The sequence below is a fragment of the Electrophorus electricus genome, chromosome 25, assembly GCF_013358815.1.
Source record: "Electrophorus electricus isolate fEleEle1 chromosome 25, fEleEle1.pri, whole genome shotgun sequence".
NCBI classification, from domain to species: Eukaryota; Metazoa; Chordata; class Actinopteri; order Gymnotiformes; family Gymnotidae; genus Electrophorus; species Electrophorus electricus.
Window position 1 is genome coordinate 2,420,103 of NC_049559.1, and position 19,526 is coordinate 2,439,628.

Here is a 19,526-nt window from a genome sequence, read left to right on the forward strand (position 1 = left end):
TGATTAATATTCACCAAGTTCTGCATGAGCACAACTGTCATGACCCAAGGTACATAACCTAGGTGTGTAATGCCATCCTCTAGCTTTCAGAAAAGTCTAAATGTAAAGCTGGATAACAAGCCAGGGCTCAGGTAAGGCTTTCCACGTACGCTGTGTGTATTCCTCCTACTGCCATGCTGGACTATTGGTGTATTAACAGTTTAGGACACGCTAGTAAGGACCCTCTGCTAAGTATTCAAATTATAACACATGAATACATGTTGGAGTGCAGCTAGAGTAGACACACAATTTTACACAAAAAAAGGAGAATTGTGTTAGTAAAACATTTTTAAAAAGAGTGAGTGAAACCTTTTGTAGAGACTAAATGATGGATTAAATAACAGAGCTAGAGTGCAATAGACCAAACTTACCATTTGCACTCGCACAGAGGGGATATGGTGGATGGGGGGGTATACATCTAACCAGAAGTATACCCAACCTGTCCAGTGGTGGCACTACACATGCCGTGATGAAGCCACCCCAGCGGGCATTCATCCTGACGGACGTTGGCTCACTGCATGTCCTGGGATCTTTCATGGAGATGCTGACCAGATTCCCATATAGCAAAATGCAGAAAGGTCTTAGCTGTTAAAACATTCAAATCCTTAATTGATAAGATGTCAAATTCTTCATTTTAATGGTAGAACTCACACATTTGTAATTTTAGTGTTGCATGCAAACAGCTTCATAATTGGTTTAAAGCATCTCCAGATGTAATGATGTGAATCGAGGTCATATAAATTCAAATATCCACTCTATGCTGAAGCATTAAAGTAATAACAACTACTGAGAGCATTACAGAGCAACAGATACAGGCACTACTACAATAGTCACAGATTCCAACCAAAATGGAAGCCAGTCTTGTTCTGCAATAGGCCTATACCATAGTAATGGGTCGGGGTTGTTTATTATTTATTTATTTTTGTTTTATTCATTTATTTTGAGTCGGCTTTTTGCTCGATACAAAATATACGGGACTTTTTAGCTCGGTTCTTTTTTCCTAAATTGGACTCGGGACGGTTAATGGCTTTTCTTCACTTCCTAATTTCTATCGGTTTGCCTAGAGTAGCCATTACCATCGTTACTCGGGAATTAACCGGCTTCAATAGGCTAAACAACATTATATTGGCCTAGTTACATGGTACTAAGATGCAGCCAGTTTCTCAAAGTCTTGGGTAATTTCTAATATTTGCATGGTACTTCTAGTGTTCCACGTGTGACCTTCAAAATATTCCTGCTGAGCATTTCTGATGATTATATACTCGACACGCATGTCGAGGTGAGAATCTTGGCTCTCACCAGAACATTTCAAAACACGTTTTACGTTTTGGTGTATATGAGACTCCTGCGACATGGTGAACAGGTAGTCTGGCGGACTTCAAGGAGTCGTAAAAAAGGAACCAACCGGTCGCGAACAACCCGCCAATTCTACGCAGCACAACCTCAGTACGAACACACCCAACGACTACACGTCAAAATAAAAGCTCCACATAGTGACGCTTATATCATGATCTCGATAGAGATGTGTTGGCGCTTATCACGTATTTAACGTATTATTATCAATATGTTAAACTTGATATTGTGTAATTATTGATATTTTACATGTATTTCACTATAGTCTGAGCCTTTGACAATATATCGCCGGGTACGTGACAAGGCTCACAGAAGACAGAGCGAGAAAAGCAAATGCCTAAAAATGATTCCAAAGAAAGAGTGAGCTACTTAAATATTTTTATTTAGAAAAGACGGCAAGGCGCCGTGGTGAGGGCAGTCAGTGTCTTGCAAGAGGTCACTTCGACATTAGCGAACTCGATTCAGGCTTGTCGAATTTTGCGATAGTTTTAATTTGGAGTGAACGTGAGCTCTTACAGCACACTCAAGGAACCTATCGGAACAGTTTGGAAACAAACGACAAGGTGAGTGTGTGCAATATAAAGTGATTTGTAATGTGAAAGTTTTCAGCAAGCTAGCTGAAATAATTTCCTTTCACTCCGGTTCACCCTCAGTTGTAGCCTATATTATAGTCGCCATATTCTGACGCCTCTCCAGTGTGGTGGTTCAGTGCACATGTGCGTAGAGTCCGCACTTGACGTTGGGCTGTTCAGTACATTCAGACTTTACCCAAAGGCAGGAAGGATGTATTTGTGACTATTTGTGCTTCCAGCATTGACCAGATGCAGCAGTTTCTATCAAATGTCTATAGTGCAGTGTTTCCTTAGCAAATGCAGAAGCAAGTGCACTTAAACATTGTAAAACAGGCCTACATGCTAAGAGTAAACCTATAGGCCTAAATAACCTGTAAGTGACTGCAACATAATTTTGTCACCATATCATAGGCTGCCTAAATATGACATAAACAACGTAAAATAATATTTAAAATAAATTATTTCAGCGAGTTAGCCCTTATTTAGTTTGATGAAAACAAATGGCAGCTGTAAATCCTTTTTTATTTTATTGTATTTTTTTTAAATTTCGGAATCGGATCTGTGGTGGATCACTTTCCAGCTCGCGGTCGGCAGGGTCGCACGTTGCGTCCGGCGCGGGTTTTCAGTTTCTCGAGGGGAGCGGAGCGTGTGCGCGTGCGCGATCGCGAGAGCCGAAGACCCTCGTCGCCCGTGCCCCCCCCCCCCCCAACCCCTCCTCCCCCCCCAACCCCTCCTCCTCCTCCTCCTCCTTCTCCTCCCACGCGCCGGGGACGTCGGTACGTTTCGGCGCATGCGCGTCCGGATTCATGTCAAGGCACAAAACTGGCGCTGCGTCGTCTCCAGCTCTACTCCGGTAAGCATTTCACGGGCGTTTTGATGCTACGCCGCGTTTAATTGGCCAAAGTTTCGCGCAACTGTCCGTGCCGTATAGCTCGTCCGCAAGAAATAATCCGGCTCGCCGGCGTTGTTCTTAAGTGTAATTTAACCGGGGGAGAGGCAAGCAGGTTTTTTTTTTTTTTTTTTTACCCCGCCTGAGATTTCTCCCCCTCTCCGCCGTGGCAGGGTTCTATTGCCTCTGCGCTCGCGCATTGTTTCGCTCGCTCTCTAATGGCGGACGCGAGGCAGTGCTACCCACCGACTGGAGGGGCAAATTGCCGTCTTGTTATCCATCCTTGTTTTCTTTTGCAGCTGATTGTTTTGCGTGTCTCCATGCCTGTTCAACTCAACATTTCTCAGAATGCGCTTTGGTCGTTTCGTAAATTCAGTACCTAGGCGTTATAGTTGATGCTCAGAACAGCACAGCGCCCCTTCAGGTAGCCACGTGTATGTGCTTTTGATTGCCTGGGGTAAAAGCTCTGGGGTAACTTCCGAATTAAATGTTCACTCAAGTGTAATAACAACAATAACTTACTTGGAAGTCATTTCATATGTCTTATGAGAGTAAAATGATTGTTGTTATTGTTTTGCAACATTGATCAGTAAGCTACAATTGTGGTCTCATTCCCACAAGAGTTTACATTTTGTCACAGTTTCTGATTATTGACGTGATCATCCATGCTGTTTCCTGGTGATTCGTGTACTTGGAGGCTGTCACGGTGCTACGATTATTCGCGAATAACTTGCGACCTTTCCCCCCCCCGTAGCTAATAACAATGGCGCAGTCTCGCAGGCTCTCCTCCCTCTAGTTCCACGCTAATCCAGTGGCTGCATGCGCAAGGGGAGGCCCGGGGTGGGAAGCGCGAGCACACCGAGCCGACACGCGCTCGCAGCTTCGCCCCAGAGGTCCTCGCTCCGCGTGCTCGCACGTTATCGTGCGGGGCGAAGTAAGTTTTTTTTTTTGGTTTTTTTTTTTTTTTTTTTTTGGTACCCCCCCCCACCCCTCTCAAGTTTTCAGGGTAAAAACCGAAGGCGTTTAAGCGGAGCGCGTTGACGTCGTCCCCCGGTTGCCTTGACAGTACTCGCAGCCGTGGTCCAGTCTGTAAGGAAGCAAGTTTTATTCGACTGCATAGTCAAGGACACAGCCAGGGCTTTCAGATTCGACACACCCGCTTTGGAGCACTAAGATTTGATAGAACGAACCGACTTTATCACGAATGACCCCAGTCGAGCCACATGGAGCAACTTGGGAGGATACGCGACGGACAGGCGATCTGCTGCACACTTGGTCGGCCGCGTGAAATCATCGCGACCGTCCGACTCGAGCCGTCGCCTCTCGGTCACCTCCATTAGCGCATGCATCGAGCCTGGAAGCGCGGGTGCCCGGTCTCGGGCTCCAGTACCTTCTTCCACCCCGGACGCGCGTGAAGGCCCAGGGGCTGCAGACGTGCAAGTGTGCGCGTGTATGAACGCACGCAGCACTCCTGCTCTGCGTCGATGCCTGCGGGAGGAGTCGTCGCTCACGTTGCACCAAAACGTTGGCCCACGAATGCGTTTGAAACGGCTGCGTTAAAGTTAAGAAAGGCTGGACTTTAAAGATCACCGTGCACTGTTTATTTTTTTTTCTTTTTTGCGCTCCTGTTTTGAATGATGTGATATCCGCAGGATTCTTGGCGCACAATCCAGATGTTTGAGTGCATCTCTTGGTCCTAAGGTATACATCTCATGGGGTGCACATGCGCTGCTATAGATCCCGGCGTGGATCTGCGGCCTCCAGGCCTTTGCGTGCTCGTATTCGGTTCGTGGCGCACAGTAGCGCGCGTTGATCGCCACAGGCCTTTGCGATGTTGAGATCGCGGAAGGCTGCAGTGTGTCGACAGGCAAACGAGCGTTTGAACAAAAAATATTTTGACGCTAACCGGCCTCAGGACGAGTGCTGACGGTGATGGATGTACGAAATTCACGGTGAAGCCACAAACTACTTTCGATCCTCAAGGCTTCAGAGTTTGAATGTTAGTGCGACCTAGGTTTGATGTTTGCTTTTTGTCTCTGTATGAAGTCATTGTTATGTATTCTAATGTACAGGGGGTTGTCGCACATTAGGAAATTCGGTTGAGCTAAATTATTGTGTGGTGGTGCCAGTCCTGTGTGGGCCCCAGCTGGTAACATGTTAACGCAAAACTAATTTAGCCAGTTGCCGTTTGTCTTGGTGGGCCTGATGTGGCCAGTCTTCTGTCTCGCCATTACACATAACAAGCTTGATTTGCTGTTGGATATTCTGTTGCTGTCTTAAGGACTGTCCCTGGATGCTCAGATTACCACGGTAACCATACATGCCGAGTAACCAAGAAGCCCCATCACTGTAGTCGTACAGCAGCGATGCGCAACACAGGGGTGTTGTAAGAGAAGTGGTCCTAGAAGCAGAGTATGAAAGAGTAGATTGTGAAGAATCAAGGATTTTTTAAAAAGCCTGTTGCTCTGAAGCCTTGGCAGTAATAAGTGGGTAATGGGTCAAAAGAATTCAGCATTAGATGCAAAAGAGAATTTCTGTGGTTAGGTGTGAGCTTAAGGTCCTCTCTCAGTCTACATCCTGAAGCTCGTTTTTATAATAGATTTTTGAATGAGCGAATTCAACATTTTCTTTATGGCTGAACTGATAGTGGAGTCGTTCGTTCATTAGCTCTCTAGTCAACAGCAGCTTTTCCCGTCATTCCCAACCGTTGTATTTGTGCCGACAGGTGGTTACCTCAGCGATGGATGGAGACTTGGAACAAAGGGCAGATGTGGAAGAGGCCAAAACGGAGGAGGGGTCTGTAGAAACCACACCCTCCACAGATCTGTCCTCAGATGGGCAGCATCAAGGTGGGACTGGCGCCATGACAACAGACCTGCCCAAAGCTCTGGAGGATAACGACGACGACGTGGTGTTAGTGGAGGGGCCTCCGGCTCCCTCTCAGGGGGGTGCGCCACTACAACCGGCTCCCTCTAGCACCTCGGCACCTGTCGAGGCCCCCCCTGCTGCCAAAACAACAGACTGCGTGGAGTCGGATACCGCGGCAACCGTGCCCTGCAAGGCGCCCGCTCCACCCTCCTCCACAGCTGCTGCGGCAGCCGTAACCACGGCACCCAAAACCCAGAGCGAGCCCATCGTGATAGACGACGAGGAGGATTCCGAGCAGAGAGCGTCTTCCCCCCCATCCTCGTCCTCGCCGGTTCCCGGTCCGGAGAGGAGCGCTTTAAGCAGCACGGAGCCGGACTCGGAGATAAAGATCGCCAGCGTCACCACGCTGGGGGGGGCGTGCCCGTCCGAGGTGGCCCTGTCGACGGCCGTGGAACCGCGCGCCTCGGAGGGCATGAGCCTCAAGATCACGAGCGTGACCTCGCTAAAGGCAGACGGCGGGGCCGCCGCGCCTGGCCTGGGAGAGGAGGAGGCAATGGAGAACAGTCTGCAGATCAGCAGCGCGTTCAGCCTGAACCCGGATGCCCAGCCCAACCAAGGACCAGCCGGCAGACCCTCACCGACGTTCAACCCCGGACGCGTCACCTCGACCGCACAACCGGTGCAGAACGGAGAGACGGGCACGCACCAGAGACCCGGTAACGCTTGCCGACCGTCGACTGCCGTTCTGGACTCGTTCTGGTTCATTAGTTCTTGTTTCCTGTTCTCTAGTAAATCCAGTCGATAGCTTTAATTTTAGTGTTGCTGGATGGTTGAATAAAATCAGCATATTTGTTTAGATTGTTATCATTCGAGTCATGTTTAGAGGTGATGTACAAAGATTGTGTATGAGACCCTGTTTTTGCAATTCTTTTTCTATTTATTAGTAACTGAACCAGTTTTACTTGAGCTGATGTTCATAATTAATGTATTTATCACAGTGAAGTTCATCAGATGGACAAGGCAAATATTGATCATTTTACTCCGAATTTTCATATCTTTTTAAAGCTGGAATCTATATGCAAATGTCCATCTGATGGGGATGGAGCTCATAGAGAGTGGGTGGACAGACTGAATGTTGGGCGGCCTCTAACATCACCTTGGCGGCCTGGTTGCTGGCAGGCTAACCGTAATTTAGCCATTTGCTTCTCCTTTAGTGATGTATTCAGATTAATTCAAGGACAAGTGTCTAGCTGCTTAAAAGTTGGGGGACATTGAAGTTTTATCATGCATTTTAATGGAGCATGTCATGTAGATTAATTTGCAGATCCTAACCGGATAATTCAATCCTTTGCTCTCCTTCAACTGCCGTTTACAAAACGTTGAAAGTCGTGGCTTGTTTGGAAAACGCGGCGGAACCCATCGGTCCGGCTTAAACAAGCTCCCCCCCCTCCCCCTTAGACTCCTGGATCTCTCAGTCGGCGTCGTTCCCTCGCAACCAGAAGCAGCCGGGGGTGGACTCGCCGTCCCCGGCTGCTTCTCTCCCTAAACCGCCGGGCCAGTCGTCATCCGGGTCGCAGCAGACGCCACCGGCGCCGCGGACCATGAAGGTCACCTGCGCCAACTGCAAGAAGCCCTTAAAGAAAGGCCAGACGGCGTACCAGCGCAAGGGCTCTTCTCACCTCTTCTGCTCCACCACCTGCCTGTCGGCCTTCTCCCACAAGCCTGCGCCGAAAAAGAGCTGCACCATGTGCAAAAAGTAAGGTCCCCCAGATCGGTACGCTGCCTGTCCGTCGTTGGCTTAAGCGAGTGCCGTAACATATGAACGCGCCAAGTGTACTTTCTTTTCACACCAGGGACATCACTAGTATGAAAGGCACGATCGTGGCACAGGTGGACTCGAGCGAATCCTTCCAAGAGTTCTGCAGCACCGGCTGTCTGGCTGCATACGAAAATAAACAGAATCCGCCGAAGAACGTTCTCAAAACCAAGTGCACTGTCTGTGGAAAGCTCACAGAGGTCAGATTCAGAGCAAGTCTCCGTGGTTATGCTTTGTTTTGTTTTTTTTGTTTCTTCCCGGTCAAATTCATTTACATTTTCCGTACAAATCCATCAGGAATGTGCGGTTCTAGGTCCCCTATGTATTCTATATGTTCTACAATGCCCTAGTTTTTGTGCATGTGGGAATTTTTCACCTTACGCTTGGATAAAACAAAATGGCTGGCGTCCTCGTGGCTTCCCGTTGTTACGACACGTGTGTGAACGGCTTCTCTCAGCACGCGTGTGTCTCTTTCAGATTCGGCACGAGGTGAGCTTCAAGAACGTCACGCACAAGATCTGCAGTGACGCCTGTTTTAACCGCTACCGCATGGCCAACGGGCTGATCATGAACTGCTGTGAGCAGTGTGGCAACTACCTGCCCAGCCGGGCCACCGCAAACCACTTCATACTCGTCGACGGCCAGCAGAAACGCTTCTGCTGTCAGAACTGCGTCCGTGACTACAAGCAGGTAGACGTCGCCTGGACCTCCTCTCTGAGTAGTGCAATTTAAGCTTTTGATTTCTGAAACGCGCAAACTCTCCCATGAAGACTCGTCTCCTGAACGTTTAAAAACAGAATTTATTCCCATTCCTGCAGCCAGTACTGACAGGTGTGTGTGTGTGTGTGTGTGTGTGTGTGTCTGTGTGTCTGTGTCTGTGTGTTGGTAGTTGTGCCTGAGTTCACCTGACGTTTACCTGAATGAGTTTCGTTTGTTTATGTGCTTCCTACCCGAGGCTCATGGGAAAATGACCCAGTGCAGCGGTTGCAAGACGATGTGCAGATCGTTCGAGGTCACTCACGGCATCGGGCCGAGCGGAACCATGGAGCCTTACTGTTCTACGGGCTGCTTGAATAAAACCAAAATCGCAGCAGTTGCACAGAGTGAGTAGCGCCACCCCTGACCCCTGCGCGCCGCCCTCTCGCCAAAAATGCCGTTTATTTGGGTCTAAAGGAATCTTTTGACACCACTTAGTCCGTGGTGTTTCTCCATCGGTTGTTCTGAAGGAACAGCCCCAAGTTAAAATTCATGTTTGAATTCTGTCAGGAGAACTTTGTGGAGGGCGTAACTACATTACGAAATGTTTGCAGATTTTATTTAACTACACGAATAACATGCATTGAGGTGACAGCAGAACACGCTAAAACGTTTAAAGTTGATTAAATTTAAGATGAATATTAGATTCGTATCTTGGGTTGCTCTCTGGGAGATTCAAAGATGAAACTTTTATGAAAAGTAAAGGCTGAGACTTAAAACATGATTTTAACACGTTTAAGGCTTTTCAGATTTTATAATAATGGGAAAATATATTTTCTAAGCTTAATTTTATTAATAAGCTTTACTAGCAGTGTTCATAAATTGGTTGTCTCTTCATTTTTATTTTATGCAACATTCTTGGACTTCCTGAATGATGCATTTATTTTATTTGAGTTGTCATGACAAACGCATTTAAAATGCCGATATCTGTCTGGACACCTGTTGCTACACATTTAAGGAAATGCCTGTAGTTAACGTAGCCCAATTTGGGCTTTGGCATTACACTTTAAACATTTGCTACAAAGCTTTGTTATATTAAAAAAAAAAAGTGCATTTTTTACTTTACACTTTCTGATACAGTGCAATTAGCAGTTTATACTGTTACTAACTGCACTTCTTGTGTGTGCTACGCAGTACCGTTGAACCCCGCACGCCACACTTCTGTTTATCTCGAACTGCAGGCAGCGTTCGCTACGCTCGCTGTCCAAAACGGCCTTGGTCAACCGTGTTTGCTCATCTGAAATGTTTTGGAACCTGTTTAGCTGGGAATGACCCTCCTACTTCCCCTCTGTTTTGTAGCTGCTGAGCCAACCTGTCATTTCTGTAAGAGAAATTCTTTACCTCAGTATCAGAGCACCCTACCCGAAGGGAAAGTCTTAAACTTCTGCAGCCCGCAGTGTGTGACAAAGTTCCAGGTACATCCCCTCCCCCGATGAACACCCCTGCATGCGCGCTCCGAGAACAAGGCCTGTAGATCCGCACACCTGCATGCTGTCGTTGGTAGCTAGGTTTTAGTTTATTTAAAAATGCACTCCCAAATAATCAGACCCAAGCAGAACTTTAGCGAACCTCCAGCTGTCAGCGGAGAGACCTGCCGGTTTAAATACCCACGTGCACGTTCTTTGGTTTCGGTGGGTTTTTTTTTTTTTTTTTTTTTTTTTTTTTTTTGGGGTTTTTTGCAGAGTGCCACCACGCAGGTGTCTGCCAATGGCCAGCTACCCTCGCCGGCGTCCGGCGTCCAGCTGAAGTGCAGCTACTGCAGAGGGACTTTCAGTCTGAAGCCCGAGACACTGGAATGGGAGGTGAGGTCCTGACGTTCTCCAACCATCGCGGGAGGTGCCGAAGGAGGAGTCGGTTCGTACGTGTGCGTAGCGGCGGTTTCCGACGGGTTCGCCTGATCGGGTTTTTTTTTTTTTTTTCTGACGTTCAGGATAAGGTCTACCAGTTCTGCAGTAAAACGTGTTGTGAGGACTACAAGAAGCTGCACTGCATCGTCACCTTCTGTGAGTACTGCCAGGAAGAGAAAACACTTCACGAGACCGTCAAGTTCTCGGGGGTGAAAAGACCCTTCTGCAGCGAAGGTAATCTCGCCGTGTGTCTCCCCCGTTCCGGGTAGCCTTACGAGTAGAAAAAAACCCAAAACAACTTCAATGTGTTCTTATTGTATGTAAATGTCTGCGAGGACTGTACGGAGCTCGTGGGTGTGGCTTTATGGACAGGAAGTCGTGCGTGGAGAGCCATGCCCACTTGCTCTTCTGCCTGTGCAGGCTGCAAGCTGCTGTTCAAGCAAGACTTTGCGCGACGCCTCGGCCTCAAATGCGTCACATGCAACCACTGCACGCAGATGTGCAAGAAGTCCATCACCAAGCAGGTGGACGCCGTCAGCAGAGATTTCTGCAGCGAGGCCTGTGCGAAGAAGTTTCACGACTGGTACTACAAGGTGCGCAGTGGCTCTCTCTCTCTCTCTCTCTCTCTCTCTCTCTCTCTCTCTCCTGTAGTCAGCCACATCCACCCGACGTGTTTTCAGAGTGTGGCTCGTTTCGCAACTGTCCAGTGATTACAGTCTAACCGCTGTTCATATTCAGAGCTGTCGGCGTCGATGCCTTTTGTAATACGAGGACGGCGTCCCACCCGGGAGGGGGGGGGGGGGGGGTTGGTTTCGTGCGTTGTCTCCGGCGGACGTTGGCCTGAGACCTGAGTTAAAGGCGCGTTTCTCCTGCTTGTCCACTAGGCGGCGCGCTGCGACTGCTGTAAGCTGCAGGGGAACCTGACGGAGTCGGTGCAGTGGCGCGCTGAGATGAAGCACTTTTGCGACCAGCAGTGTCTCCTACGCTTCTATTGCCAACAGAACCAGCCAAACATGATCACGCAAAAGGGGCCTGAAAACACGTCTTTAGGTAAAGACACAAACCACAGAAACCAAGAGTGCTCTGCCCTTGGAGTATTCAACTGTGATGGCATTTATTTTTTTGTTTTTGTTATTTTTTTTTTTTTTTTTTTTTTTTGTCCAAAAACAGGATTTGGAGGACAAACCCACGCGTCAAAGCTCACAGTGAGTGTTTTTGCGTTTCATTGTTTATTTGTAGCGGTTGGGGAAACGGTAGAAATGTTGGCAGCTGCTGTAAATATGACCCCCCACCCCACCCCCCCCGGTCCCCAGCTGATCAATCAGGGGCCCGTGTCCTACACTGGAGGAGGAGTCCTCAAGGACGTCAAGAACAAAGCCGTCCTGTGCAAGCCTCTGACCATGACCAAGGCCACCTACTGCAAACCTCATATGCAGAGCAAACCCCTCCAGACAGGTAGAGTCTGCCTCCGCGGGGCGTCAGGGTGTTGTCAGGCGTGGGCTCAGCTGCCGCTCGAGACTAACACTGCGGTCCCTCCCCGCAGAAGAGGACGGTTTGGAGGGCTTGGTGAAGGAGCTGGTGCCCGTCCCTATCCCTGTCCCTGTCTATGTCCCAGTACCCATGCACCTTTATGCTCAGGCCACACCCACACCTGTCGCAATACCTGTACCGGTAAGAACGTCCCTCTTAGTCGCTGAGTGACTGGCGTGAGTGCGTCTCCCTCTGCTGGTCAAATGTCTTTTGAATGGTTTAAGGTAGTAATGTAACCACTATGTTTAGTTCTGGACACTTATCTGATAACAGCATGGTGTCTTTCTGCTGACCATTGGTTGCTAGGTAACCACAACAGACTCCACTCTGAAATGCTATTGGCTACTTTATTGGCCAATATTAAAAACATGAACCAATTGCCAGGGGTTTTTTTTTAAATAGAATATTTCCGTTCACGGACCCTGTTTAGCGTTCCGTTGCTCCTCTAGTAAAGCATTCCTGCGTGTGCGTTTGCACCCTAATGGCAGAGTTGACGTGACGTGTCCAATTCCCGTGTCCCCCCCCCCCCCCCCCCCCGGCTCGTCGCAGGTACCTGTACCTGTGTTCTTGCCCACGACGCTGCAGAGTGCCGAGCAGATCGTAAAGACCATCGACGAGCTCAAAGCCAAGATCCCCACGGACCCCCTGGAGGCCGACCTGTTAGCCATGGCGGAGATGATCGCAGAGGACGACAAGAAGCCGGACTGCTCGGGTGCGACGCGCGTGCTGAATCCCATTTGTGTGGTTCACGGCACAAGCCGTTGTCAGGGTTTGGGTTAAAAAAAACGTCTTGGGTTTGTGTTTACGGGCGCGATAATGTTTACACCCAGCCAGAACGGTGATTCTAATAATACAAGTCGCAACTTTGTAGGAATGGATTCTAGTGGCCCTCTGTCCTGAGGGGTGTGTGTGTGTAGTTTGTGTGTGTGTGTGTGTGTGTGTGTGTGTGTGTGTGTGTGTGTGTGTGTGTGTGTGTGTGTGTGTGTGTGTGTGTGTGTGTGTGGGCAGAAAGCCACATCTGTAGTTTTGGGGGCTGAGGGGGACACTTTAAGCTCCTGGAATTCCGTCTCACTGTTTTTAATCCTCCCGCCTTTTCAGAGGTCAAATGTGCGAGGAACAGCGGAGGTGTGAAAAGGAAGCGGGTGAAGAGTGAGATTGGCGGGAGCGGGTCGGAGGAAGACGAGGAGGAAGAAGAGGAGAAAGACGAGGAGAAATACGAGCCAGAGCTGGACCTGGAGACCGACCTTCCTCCAGGTACGGCCGTGCGCCGCGAGCGCTCCGAGGTCACGTCCCGCCCTTCGGGTCAGCGCGGTCGCGGAGAACATCGAAGGTTTGGCCCGAGGGATGGCTGTCTGGTCCTCTCTCTGGACGCCAAATGGCGCACCCGTGTCCGGTGATTAGAACTTGACTGCTGTCCACATCCTGAAACGTGGTGTTGAGTGCTTGAAGTTACGAGGACACGTCGCATCTTTAATTCTCTTTCCAGTCCTGTCCCAGTACTGAGTACTGCGTTGCAGTTACTGCCTGGAATCTTCTTGAGCTTGTTGGCCAGGCCGCGCTGATCCCTGTGGTGTTCCCTCCTCAGCCTCAGAGCCTGTTCCCGTCCTGGAGGGGCTCGATGCAGAGATGGGCTTCACGCTGCCCCCCGTCCTGGCCGACGAGAGGGAGGAGCCGCCCCGGCCCGTCACCCGGCGGAGGCGGGTACGTGCCGCGCCCCACGCCCATCAGTAGCTCCTCCCGTGGCCGACTTGGACGGCGTCTGCCGATTTAGAAACCGATTGCCGTCCGCGCGCCGATGAGCAGCGCGAGGGCCACGACGGACGCCCGTCCTCGAGTCGGGAACCGTGTGGAGTTTTATTTGGGTCGTGCTAACGGCTGAGCTTCTGCCACAGGGCAACAAGAGGAAGACCCTGGAGGAGGAATTGTCTCCGTGCCTGTCCTCGTCCGCGGACGCCTCCTTCCCCCTGGACACCAGGTACGGCCTCAACGCCTGGAGGAGATGGGCGTTATCGTCGCCGGCAGAGACCACAGACGTGGAAGAGGAAGACCTCAAACAAGGTGAGTGGTTTGGCCTCACGCCCGTGGAAGTGCAGTGGTGGCTCAGTGGTTAAGCTGCTCGACTCGTAATCAGGACGTCGCCGGTTCGAACCCCACTTCCGCCGAGCCACCACTGTTCGCAAGTCTCTTTGGATAAAGGCGCCAGCTGAAGGCTGTTAATGTGTCCGGTGATTATAACTTGACTGCTGTTCACATCCTGAAATGTGGTGTTGACCGCTTAAAGTTATGAGGACGCGTGCGTCTTTCATTTAGCTGGCGAAACCGCGCCGTAGTCGATGTGCGTTTTGAGCTTGTTTTTGTACTACTAGCGATATACCGTGAAATGTGATGGATAGACGACGTTCTGTCTGTGTGTGTGTGTGTGTGTGTGTGTGTGTGTGTGTGTGTGTGTGTGTGTGTGTGTGTGTGTGTGTGTGTGTGTGTGTGTGTGTAGTGACTCCAGCTCGGTTGAAAGGCGGCCTCCTCTCGCTCAGCTCGGCGGAGCTCAACCAGGCTCTGTGTCGGTTCGTGCAGCAGGTGCGTCGTCCCAGCGGCGAGCGCTATGCCCCGGACAGCGTCCTCTACCTCTGCCTGAGCATCCAGAAGGTTGGTCCTGCCTGCATGAGACGTGGGACGCGGGATCCCTGCACACGCAGGGGTTCAAGTCTGTCGTTGCAACGTACCCGGCGTCGTCGTGCGTCATCTGTTACCGTGGATTTCATCATCGTTGTTTGGAATGCAGATTTCTCTGCGCTGTGCCAGGACATTTTTCCTGATGTTTTGAGCCAGTCAGCCCTGACGCAACCAAGCTGCGTCAGTAGTGTGGATGGTCCGCGCTGGTAACCATCACTGCTGTGTGACGTCGGCTCAGACGGAAGCTCTGGCTAAACACGGATGACCTGCGTGTAGGCCGGAGAAAGTCCGGAGTGTCCACACAGTCGCGCAAAACAGGCCTAGGGAATGCCAGCCACCCATGATTCACGCAGTAGTCCAAGGGTGTTGTGGGTAATAGTCCAGTTTAATTTGAGCGTCCTTATCGGCCACGTAAGGACACGTGCACCTCAGTGCCCTCCGATATAGTGCATACAGAAAGTCTTCAGTGCTTCACTTTTTCCGCATTTTATGTTACAGCCTTATTCCAAAATGGATTAAATTCATTTTTTCCCTCTAAATTCTACCCACAATACCCCATAATGACAAAGTAGAAAAAGTTTGTTTGGAATTGTTCCAAATGTATTAAAAATAAATAAATAAATAATCACATCTACATAAGTATTCACAGCCTTTGCTCAGTACTTTGTTGAAGCACCTTTGGCAGCAATTACAGCCTCAGGTCTTTTTGAGTGTGATGCTACAGGCTTGGCACACCTGTTTTTGGGCAGGTTCTCCTGTTCTTCTTTGCAGAACCTCTCAAGCTCCATCAGGTAGGATGGGGAGCGTCGGGGCACAGTCATTTTCAGATTCCTCCAGACATGACGCTTGGCATTCAGGCCAAAGAGTTCAATCTTTGTTTCATCAGACCAGAGAATTTTGTTTCTCATGGTCCGAGACTCCTTCAAGTGCCTTTTGGCAAATTCCAAGCGGGCTTCCGTCTGGCCACTCTACCATATGGGCCTGATTGGTGGAGTGCTCCAGAAATGGTTGTCCTTCTGGAAGGTTCTCCTCTTTCCACAGAGCAATGCTTGAAGCTCTGTCAGAGTGACCCTTGGGTTCTTGGTCACCTCCCTGACTAAGGCCCTTCTACCCCGATCACTCAGACTGGCCGGGCGGCCAGCTCTAGGAAGAGTCCTGGCAGCTCCAGACTTCTTCCGTTTACGGATGACGGAGGCCAGTGTGCTCATTGGGACCTTCAATACTGCAGAAATCTTTTTGATACAATCCTGTCTCTGAGGTCTACAGACAATTCCTTGGACTTCATGGCTTGGTTTGTGCTCTGACATGTACTGTCAACTATGGGACCTTATACAGACAGGTGCCTGGATTACTGGACTTACCACAGGTGGACTCCAATCAAGTTGTGGAAACAACTGAAGGATGATCAGGGGAAACAGGATGCACCTGAGCTCAATTTTGAATGTCAAGGCAAAGGCTGTGAATACTTCTGTACATGTGATTTTTATTTTTGTTTGTAATACATTTGCAAAAATTCCAAACAAACTATTTTCACTTTGTCATTATGGGGTATTGTGTGTAGAATTTTGAGGGAAAAAAATGAATTTAATCCATTTTGGAATAACGCTGTAACATAACAAAATGTGGAAAAAAGGAAGCACTGTGAAGATTTTCCGGATGCGCTGTATCTGGAATTCGCCACTTGCGGTGCACGTAGAGGGAGGGTCACTGTGTTTAGGAGCTTTACGTCTTCGTGATTTCACAGTTCTTCCTACAAAAAGGGCGTCATTCTCTCACTGTTGCAGTGCTCCCATCATTTTTTTTTTTTTTTCTTCTAATCTTTTATTGATTTTTGTTTCAAGTATTTGCAGGACAAAGGCAGACCAGATGACCTGTTCAACGACCCCTGTTACAGTATGTTTGGAGAGGAGCTGAACAAGGTCCTGAAGGACTGGCAGCCCAGTGTTCTTCCTGACGGTAAACACGTTGTGGCTGTTGTTGACTGACTGTCTGAAGCTGTCCTGTGATTAGATCCGTTGCTGTTCACATCCTGAACAAAAGGTGTCGACTCAGTTCAAATATGAGGACTGCTCTTTGCGTAATGAATTATTCTAGCGCATTCTGAGAACATCCGGCCTCGTCAGATCTTAAGTTTGTAGCGTTTGTGTGTGTGTGTGTGCGTGCGTGCGTGTGTGTGTGCGCGTGTGTCCAGGTTCTCTGTGGGGCCGGGTGGAGGAGTCGTGTCTGTGGAGCAGCGGTCAGCTGGGGGAACACTCCGCCTCTGTCCTGCTGCGCTCCCTCGTCTATCTCAACACGAAGTACTTCGGCCTGCGCACGGTGGAGCAGCACCTGCGTCTCTCGTTTGCCAACGTGTACAGGCCCAGCTCGTCTAAGCCGCACAGCCACGACACCACCGTCTGTATCTGTATCCCCTCCATCTCACAGGATCAGCACGGTACCTTCACAGCTTCCTGCAGTCCAGTCGCTTTCAATTGCCCCGTGCATCAAACATTGCTCCTTGTTTATTGGTGGTAGTAGTGGTGGTGGTGGTGGTGTTAATAATAATGGTGATGATACTGCAATTATTATTATTATTATTAATTATTGTAAGTATGATTGTTGTTGTTAATGTAGGTATTATTATAGTTGTTGTTGTTGTTGTTGTTATTATTATTATTTTTTATTATTATTATTAATTATTGTAAGTATGGTTGTTGTTGTTGTTAATGTAGGTATTATTATAGTTATTATTAATTATTGTAGGTATTATAGTAGTAGTTGTTGTTATAATAATAATCATTATTATTATTGTAGGTAGTATTATAATTATTAGTGGCTGCGCTGGGCTTAAGTGCTTTAGTAAGTTCACTTGCGATGAGAGTTAGTGTTAAGATAATGGAGGCCAGACATTGAGGCGTGACCCGTGGCCGCCTCGCCATGTGAACAGAACCTACAGGAAGCAAGAGGAGGCGTAAAGAGAGAGGCGACTCGAACTTCGAGCTGGAGGACAGTTGGAGAGGCTCCGCCCACTGCCCCGTCAGGAAGCACGAGTGTCGTCTGTATGAGCTGTACCTGTCCAAGTGGTGAGTCACCCGAGCACGTCGCCGTCTCACGTCAGATCCGGAACGCCGTGTACGAGACCTGGATGGAGGAGCTTTCTCCTGAAAAGACAAATAATCACCGCATGTAATGAAGAGCGGAAACTAGATGCCTAATGTTTGTTTGTTTTTGTTTGTTTGTTTGTTTTGAGTGCTACTGACTGAAGTTTCACGGTCATTTCTTCCTCCAGCCCCGAGTCCGTGAGGCAGAGGACTGACTTTTTCTACGTGACGTCTGAGCTCTCCTCCGAAGCAGAAGGGGCGCTGTGGTTCAGCTCGACTCCTCTAGAGAAGCGCGTCCTGGAGGGTGTCCTCACTCAGGTCCTCCTAGTGAAGGACATCTACAGAGAGAGCTCCCCAGAGGAGGAGGGCGTGTAGGGACAGAAAGACCGAGGACTCCTGTACCACAGAAAGAGCCATTATATAACGTCACTGTCCCTTTAACGCCGCCAGTCCCAGTCAGGCCACGGGCGAAGAGAAATACCGTATGTGAGGACGCGAGAGGTTTACAGCCCAGTGCCGACTCAACCAGTGGTTCCAGAAGCCAGGAGACAGGAGAGTGGTGCTTTTCGTGAGAAGTTACCCAGAGACTGCTGCTTTCTTCCCGTTTTGTTTGTCTGTTTTTGTCTGGGTTTCTTTTCTTTTTTTCTTTTTTTCTCCTCCCCTCCCACCCCTCCATTTCTTAAGGAACTCGAGTGTATGTGATGTAGCATTACTTACGATGCCCAGGGCTGCTGTGCTCTGTACATATTTCTGAAAGTAGTGGGTTTAGCGAAAGATGGAGTGTGTGTGTGCGTGACTAAAAGGAAAAAAAACAAAAAAGATCTGAAATACTATAAATAAACAGAAAGGAAACAAAACACCCTTAAAATGAACTCAACAATGCCTTCTTAAGATAAATATTTATTTATTGCAGTTTGTGATGTATGTTTAAAGTCCTTTTTATGACAGAACTGTGCGTGGGTGGGAGGGTGAGTTGTGTGCATGCATGTGCGCGCACTTGGTGATTTGTGTGCGCGCGCGTGTGCTGTGATGTTTCCCTCACTTTCTTTAAGAAGAGCAGAACCCTCTGCAGTCCTGGATCACACGTCCGTGTGTCTTTCCCTGTCTACTAGTTTTGGCGCTGAGCTGTTGCTAAGCAGGCTTAAGAGGAAACTGGGTTTTTCCGTTGGTGGTTAAACTCTCTAGTTTGATCCAGTTCCTTTGAATAATCAGGGTTTTTTTTGTTTTGTTTTTTATTCTCCTGTGATTTAGATTTTCCCTCCTACCTTCACGTTTGGATGCTTCTTTATTACGTATTAAATAAACAAGCACTTAACAACGTGCAGTGTTTGTTCTACACTAAGGTTTTGTGAATGGTAGAGCACGTAAAATGGGTTCTGGACCTTTGCAGGATTTGAAAATATATTTTTAAAGAACTTTTGTGGCTGCAAATGATGGTTAGACTTTTGTTTAATGAAAATTCTACTCTGAGATGTGAGGTAGGAGTATTATTATTTAAATCCTGAAAATGGTTTCCGTTGGTCTTTTTATTGGAAGTTTTATTTATGTCTTTTTGTACCATTGAATTAAAAGCGACTTTTTCTCCATCATGTAAAACCCACCTTTCAGGACTGCCCTGATTTCTCTGCCTTATCGATGTTGGACACAAACGTCCTGGGGGTGCGAAGTGGTCCATGTTTCCTCGTTCGATGCAGATGTCTTTAGGATTGGGCTCCGATTCTGTGGAACCTCTCAGAACTTTATGACCGGCGCCGGCTTCAAGTCGCGTAGCTTTAGGATTAGATCGTCACTTCTTGTGACGTATTAATGTGGGATTATTATAATTTGGTGGGGTGATGTTAATCAGTCCCTCTGCCATGTGTGTTGGCTGGAGATGGGGTCACTTAATGTTTGTTGGAGGTAAAACCTTCACAAACTGCTGCGTTTCTACGACTGACGTTTGTCTGCAGAGGTTGTTAGACTAGGCAAAATTCAGGTGTGAAAAAATACATTAATTATTCATTTAATAAATGAATAGTAGTAAAAGAATAGTCTACCAAAAAAATGATTTGAGTGCTAATAAAAACTATTGGGTCAAAAATACTCAATTCTGTGTAGAATTTTAAT

General features: G+C 48.5%; 1 protein-coding gene across 8 annotated transcripts; it reads left to right on the forward strand.

Moving 5' to 3' along the window:
* Nucleotides 1-1,599: 1,599 nt before the first annotated feature.
* Nucleotides 1,600-19,020, forward strand: zmym2 (zinc finger, MYM-type 2). Of its 8 annotated transcripts, none has more exons than XM_035522836.1 (23): nt 1,600-1,955; nt 5,579-6,437; nt 7,180-7,477; nt 7,575-7,737; nt 8,015-8,227; nt 8,427-8,640; nt 9,593-9,708; nt 9,976-10,095; nt 10,224-10,374; nt 10,561-10,733; nt 11,025-11,190; nt 11,311-11,345; nt 11,454-11,595; nt 11,684-11,811; nt 12,220-12,382; nt 12,769-12,924; nt 13,256-13,371; nt 13,563-13,728; nt 14,162-14,313; nt 16,182-16,296; nt 16,532-16,774; nt 17,267-17,402; nt 17,609-19,020. In XM_035522836.1, the coding sequence occupies exons 2-23, from the start codon at nt 5,594-5,596 to the stop codon at nt 17,793-17,795; spliced, it is 4,197 nt and encodes a 1,398-aa protein (XP_035378729.1). In that variant the 5' UTR covers nt 1,600-1,955; nt 5,579-5,593; the 3' UTR covers nt 17,796-19,020. The 8 variants fall into 8 exon arrangements, with proteins under 8 accessions (XP_035378729.1, XP_035378725.1, XP_035378727.1 ...); XM_035522832.1 differs by lacking the exon at nt 1,600-1,955 and adding an exon at nt 2,722-2,817; XM_035522834.1 differs by lacking the exon at nt 1,600-1,955 and adding an exon at nt 2,722-2,817 and having other exon boundaries at nt 8,493-8,640.
* Nucleotides 19,021-19,526: the final 506 nt, after the last annotated feature.

Excerpts from the sequence above, each read along its gene's own strand:
- zmym2 (XM_035522832.1), top strand. The coding sequence starts at position 2,755 with ATGCGCGTCCGGATTCATGTCAAGGCACAAAACTGGCGCTGCGTCGTC. Across the intron at positions 7,738-8,014 it reads TCTGTGGAAAGCTCACAGAG|ATTCGGCACGAGGTGAGCTT; the intron begins GTCAGATTCAGA and ends TGTCTCTTTCAG. Across the intron at positions 11,596-11,683 it reads GAGCAAACCCCTCCAGACAG|AAGAGGACGGTTTGGAGGGC; the intron begins GTAGAGTCTGCC and ends CCCTCCCCGCAG.